Source organism: Branchiostoma belcheri, unplaced genomic scaffold (genome assembly GCF_001625305.1).
Source record: "Branchiostoma belcheri isolate BF01 breed outbred unplaced genomic scaffold, Haploidv18h27 scaffold16, whole genome shotgun sequence".
In the NCBI taxonomy this organism is placed as follows: domain Eukaryota; kingdom Metazoa; phylum Chordata; class Leptocardii; order Amphioxiformes; family Branchiostomatidae; genus Branchiostoma; species Branchiostoma belcheri.
Genome location: NW_017803046.1, coordinates 502,038 through 514,670, shown reverse-complemented (window position 1 = coordinate 514,670; position 12,633 = coordinate 502,038). Strand labels below are relative to the sequence as shown.

At 41.2% G+C, this 12,633-nt stretch overlaps 1 protein-coding gene across 6 annotated transcripts in view; it reads left to right on the top strand.

The window, feature by feature from the left end:
- The window catches only part of LOC109466089 (high affinity cAMP-specific 3',5'-cyclic phosphodiesterase 7A-like), a 29,603-nt gene extending 18,381 nt beyond the window's left edge, over nt 1-11,222 (top strand). For all 6 annotated transcript variants that reach the window (XM_019763703.1, XM_019763701.1, XM_019763700.1 and 3 more), the window contains 11 exons: nt 1,379-1,474; nt 1,987-2,084; nt 3,798-3,929; nt 4,355-4,446; nt 4,923-5,004; nt 5,569-5,631; nt 5,932-6,028; nt 6,305-6,385; nt 6,697-6,840; nt 6,966-7,607; nt 7,838-11,222. In XM_019763703.1, coding sequence (XP_019619262.1) covers nt 1,379-1,474; nt 1,987-2,084; nt 3,798-3,929; nt 4,355-4,446; nt 4,923-5,004; nt 5,569-5,631; nt 5,932-6,028; nt 6,305-6,385; nt 6,697-6,840; nt 6,966-7,607; nt 7,838-8,289 — 1,979 coding nt within the window. In that variant the 3' untranslated portion in view covers nt 8,290-11,222. The remainder of the gene's footprint in view (nt 1-1,378; nt 1,475-1,986; nt 2,085-3,797; nt 3,930-4,354; nt 4,447-4,922; nt 5,005-5,568; nt 5,632-5,931; nt 6,029-6,304; nt 6,386-6,696; nt 6,841-6,965; nt 7,608-7,837) is intronic.
- The last annotated feature ends 1,411 nt before the right edge of the window (nt 11,223-12,633 follow it).

Sequence of the window (12,633 nt, the reverse complement as noted above, 5' to 3'; positions counted from 1 at the left end):
TAGCCTGCCACTGCATATAGAAGTTTTAGTATACATTAAAAAGAAGGGACCAAACAAAACATGAACAATGCAAGTATCATCTGTGTTTATAAAAAAAAAGACAACAAAAAAAAATTTGTCGGCATTAGCTTCAAAGGACGCCGCTAGTGACCCCCGGCCCTCTCACTCGTCATAAAAAAAATTACCAACAGTATGCGAGCAATAAATTTCATTTATTTTGCATATTTGTTTACCTTAAATATCGTGCACGATATAAGGTAAAAAAATACTGCTTAGTAAAAAATTAATGTCCGGTTAATTTTTGCTTCTTGGCGCTCCCCTCCCCCTCCTCTGGGGGCGCGTCGTCAACATCGGCCGCGGGATCCTCGGAGACGGTGGACCCGGTGGCATCTCCCGATCCACCGCCCCCGGCTGCACCAGCCTCTGGTCCACCGCCACCGGCTGCACCAGCCTCTGATGCCGGCTGGGCCCGTGAAAAGAACTTGAAAATCGACCCCTTCTTCATGGGCCCTTCTTCATGCTTTACAAATTTCCTGGGTAGCACTGAATGCTGGGAAATCTGAAAACTCTGTTTTTCACCGAATTTTACCGAAAATTGGACGAAAAAGCCGAAATTACTCTGCCGAAGGACTTCGTACCACATCGGGCAACAAGTTTCGCGGGTCTCACCATATTTGGTAAATCAGCTACGTAGGCCTTCGCGTCTTGCCATATTAGGTAAATCATTACGTAATGCCTTCGCGTCTTCACCTGGGGACGAGAGCAGCTTGTTCCCAGGATGTTCAGTAAAGAAAACAATATGGCTGCCATGCGCCCAGCGCGATGCCGACACAGCAAGAAACTTTGGAGATACGCAGTGCAAACATGATATATCGGTATTGTCCAGGTGCAAAATTGCACATTCAAAATATTTTTAGGTGCAAATCTTGAAAATTACGTGCAATTTGCACATTGCACCTTTGTATTTCGAACTCTGTTATGCTAAGGCACACAGCAGAATATGGCCTCTGTGTAACACTAGCCAAACCATGGTTAGGAGTAGGTCAGGAGCAAGGTCGGCTGGCGTTCGGATACTGTTCAATTGCAAACCAGCCAAATGTTTCAGAATCTATATACGGGAGGTTTGGCCATGGTTGGCTGGTTGCGTGGTTGGCAGTGAGATTTGACTCAAATTTAACTCAAATTTAATTTGGTTAGACAAAATTAATGTAGATGACGAGTAGTCACTAAATCCTAAATCAGTTTTCAATACAAACTTTTTATTTGCACGCTCGCATGAGTTTTGGGAGTCCCCAGAGGATGTCATCCATATACTGAAATCAACCTCGCCTAAGTGGCCTGGATGGAGTTTAACATGTTTGTATGTTGCATGTTTCAGGGAGGTCACTCTTCCACCTGTCCATCCACCTTTTCCAGCACCACAACCTCATCCAAACCTTCAACCTCGACATTGTCAAACTCACCCAGTTCCTCTGTAAGTATCGCACATGTAGACCTCAACAGTGTGACATTACAGTTTTGTATCAGTTGGGAGAAACTAACACTATCTTGATGGCACTGCTTGAAGGTAGCTGTATTACAAAATTTTCAGTGTCAGTGAAAAGGAGAACATACTACATACAGTAGTTAATTACCAGCACGTAATATAAGTACAATTTTGTAGTCTTCAAGTTCAACCATTGAAGGATGACAGAAGGACATGCTTGCATATGATGTATTATATGATGTACATTGTATTCTGTATCACCCAAAGTACTAGACAGACCGTGGGTCAGATCGCTCAAAGGCCAGAGGGAGATCCCAACCCATGGGAGGGCTTGGACAGAGGGTGATGTGGAATATTCCCTCCGGCCGTTGGCTGTCAGGCAATCCAACCCGCAGTCTGGCTGTTACCTCCGGTGATGCGGAATACACTGTGTTGTGTTCTATATACATGTTTAAGTTGCAAGTTTTCTGCTAATTTCTGTGCCCAACCTGTCCCCCCAGCCCTCGTGGAGGAGAACTACAACAACAACCCTTACCACAATGCATTGCACGCAGCAGACGTCACACAGGCTATGCACTGCTTCCTTAGGGAACGAAAAGTAGGTGGAAACAAGCCTTTTTATTGTTGAAGAGTTTCATCAATCATGTATAGTAGATAACAGTTAGTAGAATGTTCATCAATCAGTGACTGTTTTGAAAGGTAGCAAGCACAGTCATACATGTACATGTACCTTCAAATTTTAGAGGTCGGGATCTGCCCAAGTCCTACTTTCCCTTGCTCCGTAAGGAGGCAGGGGAAACTAGAAGATCTTCACAAGTCTTGATTGAGTCTCGTGTTCTTGCGAGACTAGATCACTCTGTGATCAGAACGTACAGTTGACATCCAAAATTTGGAGGACATGCTTGCTCAGTCAGTCACTGCTGATTGATGAATATTCTACTAAGTGCTTATCTTTTTAGTTTTAGGATTTCATTATAGCTACATGGTGACTACTTTGGAATCTGAAAGGCGTCCAAAATCAGGTTGGCAAAGCAAAAAATATTCTGGATTTAATTTAAATTTAGGATATCTGCCTGATGTTGACATTTACTGTCATTTCTTAGCTCATTTGATACTTGAAGCGTTTTCTAGTCCCAAAACATGCTACGTGAGACATGTCTTTATTTTTTAAGTACGGCCCATAAATAGCTAGAACCAGCCTATGATATAAAACAAACAACCATTTTCTGTCAGCGACATCACATTTTTGCCTCACAGATATCATAACATTAAAAAGAATGACCAGAAAATTTACTTTAAAAATTCAGGTTTGTTGCCCTGAATGTGCAGAATTTGAATTATGCCTTTAAAGATATGCTGTAAGATATGGCTGAAATTTGTATGTTTTATAGCCACACGTTCCCTTAATTTGCAGTTTGTTACGCTTTATAAATTCGGTTAGAAAACAATCCTCAAGAAGCAATTACGTGCATGATCAAGCGTTGCACCGTTATGTGCAAAACTAATTTAGTGGAAGACACTGAAGATACAGATGTTCAATAAAGACTTGTCAGGTTGTCAGGAGAATCTGTTCACAAAATAAATTGTTCTGAAGGATCTGTGAATAGTTTCATAAAGCCACTGAAAAAAAGACTCTTCTGCAATGCATCTACATGTATATCTGCAGTGACACCTGTACTGCAATGTGAACCAGTCAGAATTGCTCTGAGGAAGGTGACAGATTCTGAAGGTCACTGAAACGTGGGCTGAATAAAATACCAATCTTGGTTGTGTTAAAAGAAGAGTCTTTTTGTTCTGTTTTCAGGACGTAAATTCAGAAAAAATCTGAAGCGACAGGGCAAAAAAAAAATTAGAAAATAAAAACAGGCCTAAGCATCCTATGATAACTTAATGATATGTTAGGAGCCATGAAATCAACATACCAGGTTGGATTGTAATTGTATGTAAATTACAGCAATGAATTTTAAACTTTTAATCAAACCATTGCATCGATAGATAGAAAAACTGTAACAACTCTGAAGAGGAGGGACCTCCTTCAACTGTTGGGGCCAAAATATAAACATTTAGGAGTTTATTAAGCCTGAAAGTTTTTTTTTTTTTGCAAATCAGAAAAAAATGACGTTGGCAAATCCGTGGACCAACAAATTGAATTGTTGTGGCCTAAATCTCAAACATGTTGAAATGAAGGAATTACATACTGTGATCTCAGTTGAAGAGTCATATGGTAAGTCCCAAACATGTTGAAATGAAGGTTTAGATACAGTGACCCGTAATTGCGTAATCACGTGGTTCCCAATTGTTGTTGGCGCAGCTCGGAGCCAGGCTGACGCCGTTGGAAGTCCTGTCAGCTGTGGTAGCGGCCATCACTCACGACCTGGACCACCCTGGAGTCAACCAGGAGTTTCTGAGAAAGACTGGCAACTACCTGGCAACACTCTACAACGTAGGTTCCATCAGAAAAGTTTGCCAAGACTTTCTTTTCCTTTGCCAAGAAGGTTATGTTTTTGGTAGCGTTTGTATGATGTGTGTGAGTGTGGTTTTGCACGATGATCGGATGACTCAAGAAGCTATGGATGGATTGTAATGAAACTTGGTAGGTGGGTAGTTTACTGCACCTGTGTAAAGTCTGTAATATATTATGCATAGCACTTAGGCAGAACGTCTCATTTAAGGTCGTATAAAGTTAGCACTCTGTCTGTAGTTTAAAAAAAAATAATGTTATGTCGGACAAGATAATTATCTTTTACAGGCGAAATTCTGATGCAATGTTGACCAAACATCCAACGAAAATTACGAAAAATCTGGGCTGCGCGCAGGCGCAGTTCGAATATATGAATCATATTAAGTGAGATATGCTTCCCTTCCCAGAACCACTCTGTCCTGGAACACCACCACTGGAGAGGCTGTGTGGCACTGCTCCGGACTACTGGGCTGCTAAATCACTTATCTCTACAAGAAAGGTCAGAACCACAAACATGGTCCTAGCCAAAAACTTCTTATTTTTTTCTCAGCCAATGACTTTTTGTGTTGTTTTCCTTTTGTTGTTGCTGTTGTTCTTGGTTTGTTGTGTATTCCAAAATTGTTAGAGTCTGACTAGAACTTTGAAGTACATGTAACATTAATTTTGCAAAGCGAATGCACAATGTTTACCTTTGCATATGGTCTGCTCTGTTAATTCTTATTCAAACACATTCAACTCAAATATATAGTGACAGGAGTCTAAATCCCTCCTGCTATAAAATTGCAACATGATGTAACCCAACACCAGTTACCATGGTGACAGACGTCTGGTTCAGGCCATTGATCTTATTTGTTTGGAGAAGAAGAGGAAGAAGAAAAAGAGAGCAAAAATGCGAAGGTAAACATATTAAGAATCTTTCTTAACATTTGTGATCCTCAGTCTTGTGAATGAACATGTTTGTGTTTTTTCTTTCAGGCAAGACTTTGAGTGCCAAATCCAATCGCTGATCTTAGCAACAGACATCAGTCGACAAAACGAGTTTGTAACGTCATTTAAGGTGAGTCTCAATGTCTATAGTTCTGTTCTTTTGTCAAGTGCTACCCACTGAAATGTTATATTCCTCATGTTAGAAAAGAAATGCCCAACAGAAGCTTGTTGTATTGTATATCAGTGTTCTAGCTAGCCTTTTCCCCCGTCATCTCAATTTTGTTGATGAAACAAATATGTCGAGAGCGAAAGGTGTGGCAATATTAGGGTGGTTCAGGGGAATTTTCTTTCAGTCTGGAAAATTTTGAAATCCAGACCTGGTTACATTTTGGGCAAATTTTGCTGGTAGACTTAAAAGCTTTGTTTAATGACATCACCATATGTTGACTCGATTTTTGTTTGTCAAAGTTGATGGATTGGGCAAAATTTTTGTCCATCATGAGCAGCAAAGTTCTGTCAAATGATGGAAAGATGGATTCTGGCTAGAACAGTGTTACAGTGGTGTATATGTATAATTTATAAAAAGAATACTAATACTTAGCTCAAGATTTCATTTTTCTAAAAGAAAATGAAAACAGGGTGAACATGAAGTTCATTTTGAAGTTATTAATGTTTGTGATGTTCTGTGTTTTAGCAATACTTGGACAAGGGAGACCTGACCCTCCATCTACCAGCTAGCAGACACTTCACCTTACAGGTAACAATGTCATCATCAAACCACCAATAACATTAAATTTTGTACCATTAAAAAAAACCCTCAGACAACAGAGAAACAAATGCAGGTGGAAAAAGGGAAGTGTTTATTTAACAGAGACTTTCCTGTAAGGAACACCTAACAACGTACAATGTAAGTTACAACATCTTATAAACCAACCTCTGTACTAAACCTAGTACCTAGAAATGGCAGAAAAAGAGCTGGTGGTGGGTGAGCATTATAAATAGCCTCTCGCTATGATGTATGATGTAACGGTATGCGATGTACATGTATGTCCCGTAGATTGCGCTGAAATGTGCCGACGTGAGCAACCCGTGCCGTACGTGGAAGGTGAGCCGGAGGTGGAGCGAGAGGGTTACAGACGAGTTCCACAACCAAGGTCAGGCCACTTCTCAACACAGCACATGTTAGGCCTAGGAAAAAAATGTATCAAGTTTTATTTTATTTGTATAAGCTGAATCACTTTAGAGATTGCCAAAGTTTAATTAAAAGAAAAAAAGACAAAAAAAGGTAATCTCTCACCTACTGACCCTGTTGTGTTTCCTGTTTCAGTTCTGAAAAAATTAGGTCACACGTTTAAAGTTAAAACTTTTGATTCAACACAAGTCACACGTATTTTCCACACTGACATGATGACATATTGCCCCATCTGTAGGTGACCAGGAGAGGAAACTGAAGGTTGATATAGCCAACTCCTGTGACAGGTACAGGGACACCATCTCCAGGATCCAGACAGGTGAAGCATACTTTCATGTTAAAACTTCAAAAAGCCTACAGTAATTGCTTCCTTAGTTATGAAGTTGCTTAATTGGCCCAGCAGTCTGTCAATGATGAAAGGCCGCTTTTAGACAGGCAATCAAGTTTCCTTTGATTCCTCCTATTTGGATTATGAAATAATAAACTTTACTGTATCTCTGTTATAGATGTATACCTTTACCTCTTCTGTCATGACCTCAATGAAAGACAGCCTGGAGGTTCAATAATGGTTCAAACAAACAAACAAACAAACAAGCAAACAAACAAACAAAAGCATGTTGGTTGTTTCAGGTTTCATCCAGTTCATAGTGGAGCCCCTGTTTGTCCAGTGGGAGAGGTTCAGCCCCACCCGCCTGGCCCGGCACATGATCAACCATCTCCGGGTCAACAAGCAGAGGTGGAACGGAGCGCTGGCCACCGAACTGGCCGAGGCAGGTAAGGAAGAAATCAACCCACGGGATAGGTACATGTACCCCTATGTATGTTTAGGTACCCCTTAAACATTGTCAGTCTGTTCTGGCCAGTCAAGTTTACGGTGTTGTTGTTGTTGTTGTTTACAGAAGCTGCAGCCGCTGCTGTGGCCTTCGCAGAGAGCCAGCCTGAAGACGTGGAGATGTCGGGACAGGCCGCCATGGACCCGCCCGGTTACCGTCAGGCCCCCCCGCCCGGTAACGACCCCCTGCCGACCTCCCCTGGGGTGGAGTCGGAGACCAGTTCCAGCCACAGGACCAACAGTCAGAGCGACGACGACCCGACGACCTTCGCCGAGGTGTCCGGTAGCGGGGACATCCGCTTCGAGGAGCCGGGACCCTCCAACAACATTCCAGGCCACTCCGCCAGCCACTCGGGCCAATGGGATGGCACCAAACTGTGCAACCACATTCCCTTTGTCCGGTCTCCGCTGGACACGTACCGCGCCGCCATGACGATAATCTCGCTCCACGACGCCCCGTCCACCGAGGACATCCTGACGTCGATACAGCTGGACCGAAGCGACGTCTTCCACTCCAAGTTGAAGTCTCTGAACGGGCCCGTCCTCTCGGCAATAGTGAATTCTAGCGGCCCCACTCTATCTGCCCGGCTGGTGGACGTGGGCAGCCCTCCTGTGGAGGTCCTGAAGGACGGGGGATGTGCCAGGGTCAACGGAACTGTCGGCTCCGTGTGCTACAATGGGAGCAGCCGCACTACAGACTTACACTCAGGTAATGATGAACTTCTGTTGTTATGGATACTCAAATTTTCATTGGCACATGTCAACCTTTTTCAGAAGTGAAGTGATTCAATTTCTCTGAGCACCTGACCTTCACTCACGAAGAAGGTCGACGTATGTGCGACTGAAAATTACAATGTACTAACTTCATTATGAAATGCACCAAGCTTGCAAGACAGATGAGCTTTTAATAGCTAACACACGCTTGTGTTGTGTGCACAGGGCATAGTGCTTCTCCCACGGCCAGGACAGTCTCCTCACAAGAATGCTCCAAGCCTGACGACGTCACAGCAAAACTGGATCCCAAAGCAGACGACAAGCTCCACCACGGCAGCTGTGCAACCTCCCGAAACAACGGTACCCACGACCGGATCGCCACCTGGCTCCAAAACGCCCCCTTCCCCCCCTCCTGTAACGGTGGGAGCACCCACCCGGGGTGCGTCCAGGGAAAACTCAGCAGATGGACGGATATATCCGAGGCAGGCTTCGAGGGAAACATTCCAAAGGCTCACATAGCGTATTCATCCACTATTAGTCATGAGCAGCTGAATTCCACTCTGCCTATTGGTGCTACCTCCTGCAGGAAAAATTCAGACGACAGTTGTCGTTCTGAGGACGTCAAAATGGACACGGACAGTTCCGCAGACGACGAACAAGAGCCAATACAACATTGATGGGGAAATTTTTTTCATACCATACTGACTAAAGGTACATGTACGCGTGTTGTATTACTTGTATAGCAGGACTTGGTCATTTGTAGTATGTGGAAACACAGGTACAAGGTATGTATAGCATCAGTACAACGTCAATACTATTAGGTCATTTCCAGTTGTACTAATTCATAATCTACAAGTACATGGAAGATGGAAGAGGTGTTAAAATGGTCATATTTGACACCAAAACATTTTCTAATCTTGAAATTCCTTGTGAACTGGATATGCCTGGTTTACAGTAAATTTGCATTCAAAAATAATTCTGGTCAATGCAACTGACATTTGCAAATGCAGTTTCCAGGCACCTAACTAAAGAAAAATTAAAAAAAGCATGGTCATATTTTACTTATTGACACTTCCTATAAATTGCAATAACATTCCAAACCATCGGAAGTTTGTAACCATGGGTACAAGTCTAGTCTTTTCATTCAAATATTTTTTCAAACCTTTGCCTACTGACACATTTGACGTTATTTTCTTAAACATCAGTATTTTGCAATCAAACAGCATTTATACATTTAAAGAGCGCAATTTTAAAGCTAACCCATCAATGTCTATATCTAAAATGAACATACTACATCTAATCAATGTTTGTATCCTTTTTCACTGGTACCTTGGATATCATTACCATTGTTTTGTGTCATTGTATAAGGTCCTGGTTGGAATAAGTAGTGGGATATAAGGCAATTCAAAGTGCCTCTTATACAATTTAGTTTTAAATATTGAGTTCTGGTACTTTTTGTATTCCATGAAGAGCAGTTACCAAACTGTAAGATGTGTTAGTTCTAATGTACATGACCACCTGTTGGAGTGCATCTACAGTCATATATTTACCTCAGGGCATAATTGTTATTTGTTTAACGCCCCACCTTCTTTTCCAAGGCTCAACTTATTTAAATCATGCAGTGACACTATCGATAATCAGTCAATTTTAGTTCTCTACAGGAGTGATTATTCCCTTGAAATTATGTCATAAGGCCTAGAAAAACTAATGTTGTGTTTACGGTTTTCAGTCCTGACAAAAAGTAGGGTTGGTAGGTAGGCATTTCAATTTTTTTTCCAAATTCTAGTTTTCATGTAATAGATTTTGTTTAAATGATCTGACAGATATTTCACCTGGTTTACTGAAAAATATTGCTTCTGAAAATTCGTGAAATGACGTTTGAGAAATTTACAGGGTTCCATATTGAACTTAAGATGTCAGATCAAAAATTTTGTAGCCTAATACAAGCAGCAAAAAAGGCAGGTTTTTATAGGGCTGGTCAGAAATATAGAAACACAACACTTTTTTTTTCTACGCCTAGTAACAGTCTGTGGCCCTCAAGTCAACATCATGGTCTGTAGTCAGTTATATATATATACAAAATATGCAGTGTTACTTTCTCTTAAGGCCTTAGACAAAGAAGAATTTTCTTTCAGGAAGGTTTAGATGAAGGAAACTTGAGAGCACTCAGGAAAGCCCCTCACAAATGAGTGGGGGCAGCTGTAATGCTACCATGATCAGATATGGGGAAAGAGATGCTCTTAAAAGCCCGTCACACATTCACTAATTCTCCGAACACTAGCCGAACTCCACGTGGAAGTGAGCAGAAAGCTAGCAGTGTCATATTGCAATGCAAGCAAATTATTTTCTTTCCCCCTCCGGGTCACAGAGAATGTAAGAAGCAAGTCTACATGTATATGGCCTCGTCTTATTATAAGTGCAGGGATGACACTGAGGTCTTGAATAAGATTTCTTCCATCTGCCCCTGTCACACAATCATGAATACTAAGTCTTCCTCCCGAACACCAGCCGAACTCCCCCCAACCATGGTTAGGAGTAGGTCAGGAGCAAGGTCGTCTGGTGTTTGACCAGGTTAGCGCCAGCCAAATGTTTCAAAATGTTTAAAACATTTTGGTCAGGAAGTTTGGCCATGGCTGATTTTTGGCTGTAAGTCAGCAGAACACCAGACAAAATTTGGGAGTAAGTCAGCAGTTTACGGGATGTGTTTGGGGGTCAAATATGACTCAAATGTAACTCAAATACCTTTTGATTTGTGTAGAAAGGTAGGCGTGGTCTACATCTGGTCAGACTGCTCCCGAAGATCAGCCGAACGTGGTTGGCTGGTTTTCGGGGGCAAGATCCTGAATGTGTGACGGGGGCTTGCAATATCAGGCCAGAACAGAGGTCTGTTCCCTAGACATTAACACAACATGCTCTACCAAAAATGACAGGAAATATTCCTCTTTATTTATTATTATTATTATTTTTTGAGTATGATATGTTTTCTACAATGCATACTTCATTACATTCCAAAGTGCGGTAACTGGTTGTGTGTAGCACGACCAGACCAGCAGCAACTTATGTGGTAATGTGGATGGTTGTTGACTTGAGTGTGTATAATGCAGCTAATGTAGCTTCAGTGAAGATAGACTTAGAGGTCAAGCGAGACAGAAAATACTGTACACAGGTAGATGTCTCTTGCTGTGCAGTATCATTTATGAATCATAGACATGTATAAGAAACTCCTGTAGACACAGTATGCCTCGCTTTATCAGTAAGTAACCTTTTGGTATCATCTTTTGAAATGTCCACTTTTAATTAGAAGAAAGCGTGTAGAATCTTTCCTCTGTAGATGTACAATGTAGTAGTTGTAGCAGGGATATGAGGTCCTGGAAAAAGATTGAGATGGAAAGATTGTGGTGTTCTTGGTACAGTATGAACAGACCGTGCGCTTGTTTTGGTTTGTCTTGCAAATGTGACAACAGTGTGTTTTGTTCTTGCTGTTGTTGTTGTCGTCTCACGAGAATTGCTCGTGAGTTGCTTGTGTACGTTGTAGATTTCGTGATGAGTAGATCATGAATGTCAGACGACTCGGATCATTTACCAACTTGGCCCAGTCAACTCGGCTCAAAACCCCCACTCCCTGGTCAACTTGGCCCAAATCCCTGGTCAACTTGGCCCAATCCCTGGTCAACCAGATTTGCAATGGTCCGAGTGGTCCTGATACTGTAGATGATCTGTGCGAACCTGTTGAACTGTAGCTGGGATGTGCCGGGACTTTTGACAGATGCAGTTCATTGTCATAGTACTGAGTACAGCAATTGAATTAAAGGCAATTTCAGGGCTGCAATACAAAAGACATTCTGGATATTAAGAAATGACGTTAACTACCATTTCATAGCACGTTTTTGTCATCATGTCATACTTGAGGCATTTGAAATAGCCCAGAAAGAAGCTACATGAGGCATCTCTTTATTTTTGGGTACCGCCCATAAATAGCTATAGGCAGTGACATCACCTTTTTGCCTCACAGATATCCATATGCAATGGGATAGGATTGAACATGTTTAAAAAGTGACCGGAAAATTGACTTTGAAAACCCAGTTTTGCTGCCCTGAAATCGCCTTTAAAGCTTGAGCTGTGAGAATTTCTTCAATCTGTGATAAAACTATACGTCTGTCTGTCCAGCTACATATACAATAAGCAGTATACAAGCCAACAGTAGCAGCATTTTACTTTTAGATATCACCAATTTGTACTTTGAAACAAACTTTGTATACTCCAATTTCTACTATTGCATTCCCTGTAGCAAAAATGTTTTGTATGTATATATTATACATTTATTATTGTATACATATCTATATATATCTATATCTATATATCACTATTTGTCTTGCCATTGTGCAGAGAAAATGTACTTGATTGTTTCCATGTACGTTAGCTTGTGAGAGTATATAGAAAGGCAGGCCGTGTATTGTATAATTATAGACTGTGAGATGATTACCAGTACTAGTATTTTACAGATGGTGTTAATTCGGGGCGTGTATTGGATGTCATCAGATCTTGATGCAAAAAAAGGGGAGGAACTATATGATGATTGATCATATTTAGTAATATCTATTTATAATATAGTAAGCCATGATATTGGTGCTCTTCACATGACACAGTGGAGCCAACATTTTCTTTGCGATTCCACTTGTAGCATTTACTAATTAATAAGGTAGTATGGAAACCTTTAGTGTACAGAAAGAAGACACTTCTGAACAAAGTGGAGTCAGAAGGACGAAGTACAACGTTTTTTGGAAGTATATCCTTCCATATCCCACACTTCATGTACATTCCAATTGTAGCATTGTTGCAAAACTCTTAGTGGAGATGGAAATACTACAGTATTATATAACCTTATATGCAGCTCTGTAGTCATTATATTGTGGAGAAATGTTGTAAAATGTGAAATTCCTGCTTTCAATTCTTAAATCCCAGTACCAAGCAAAATTTGTAAAGGATTTCATTATCATTTTTTTAGGTTTACCATCAGAAGG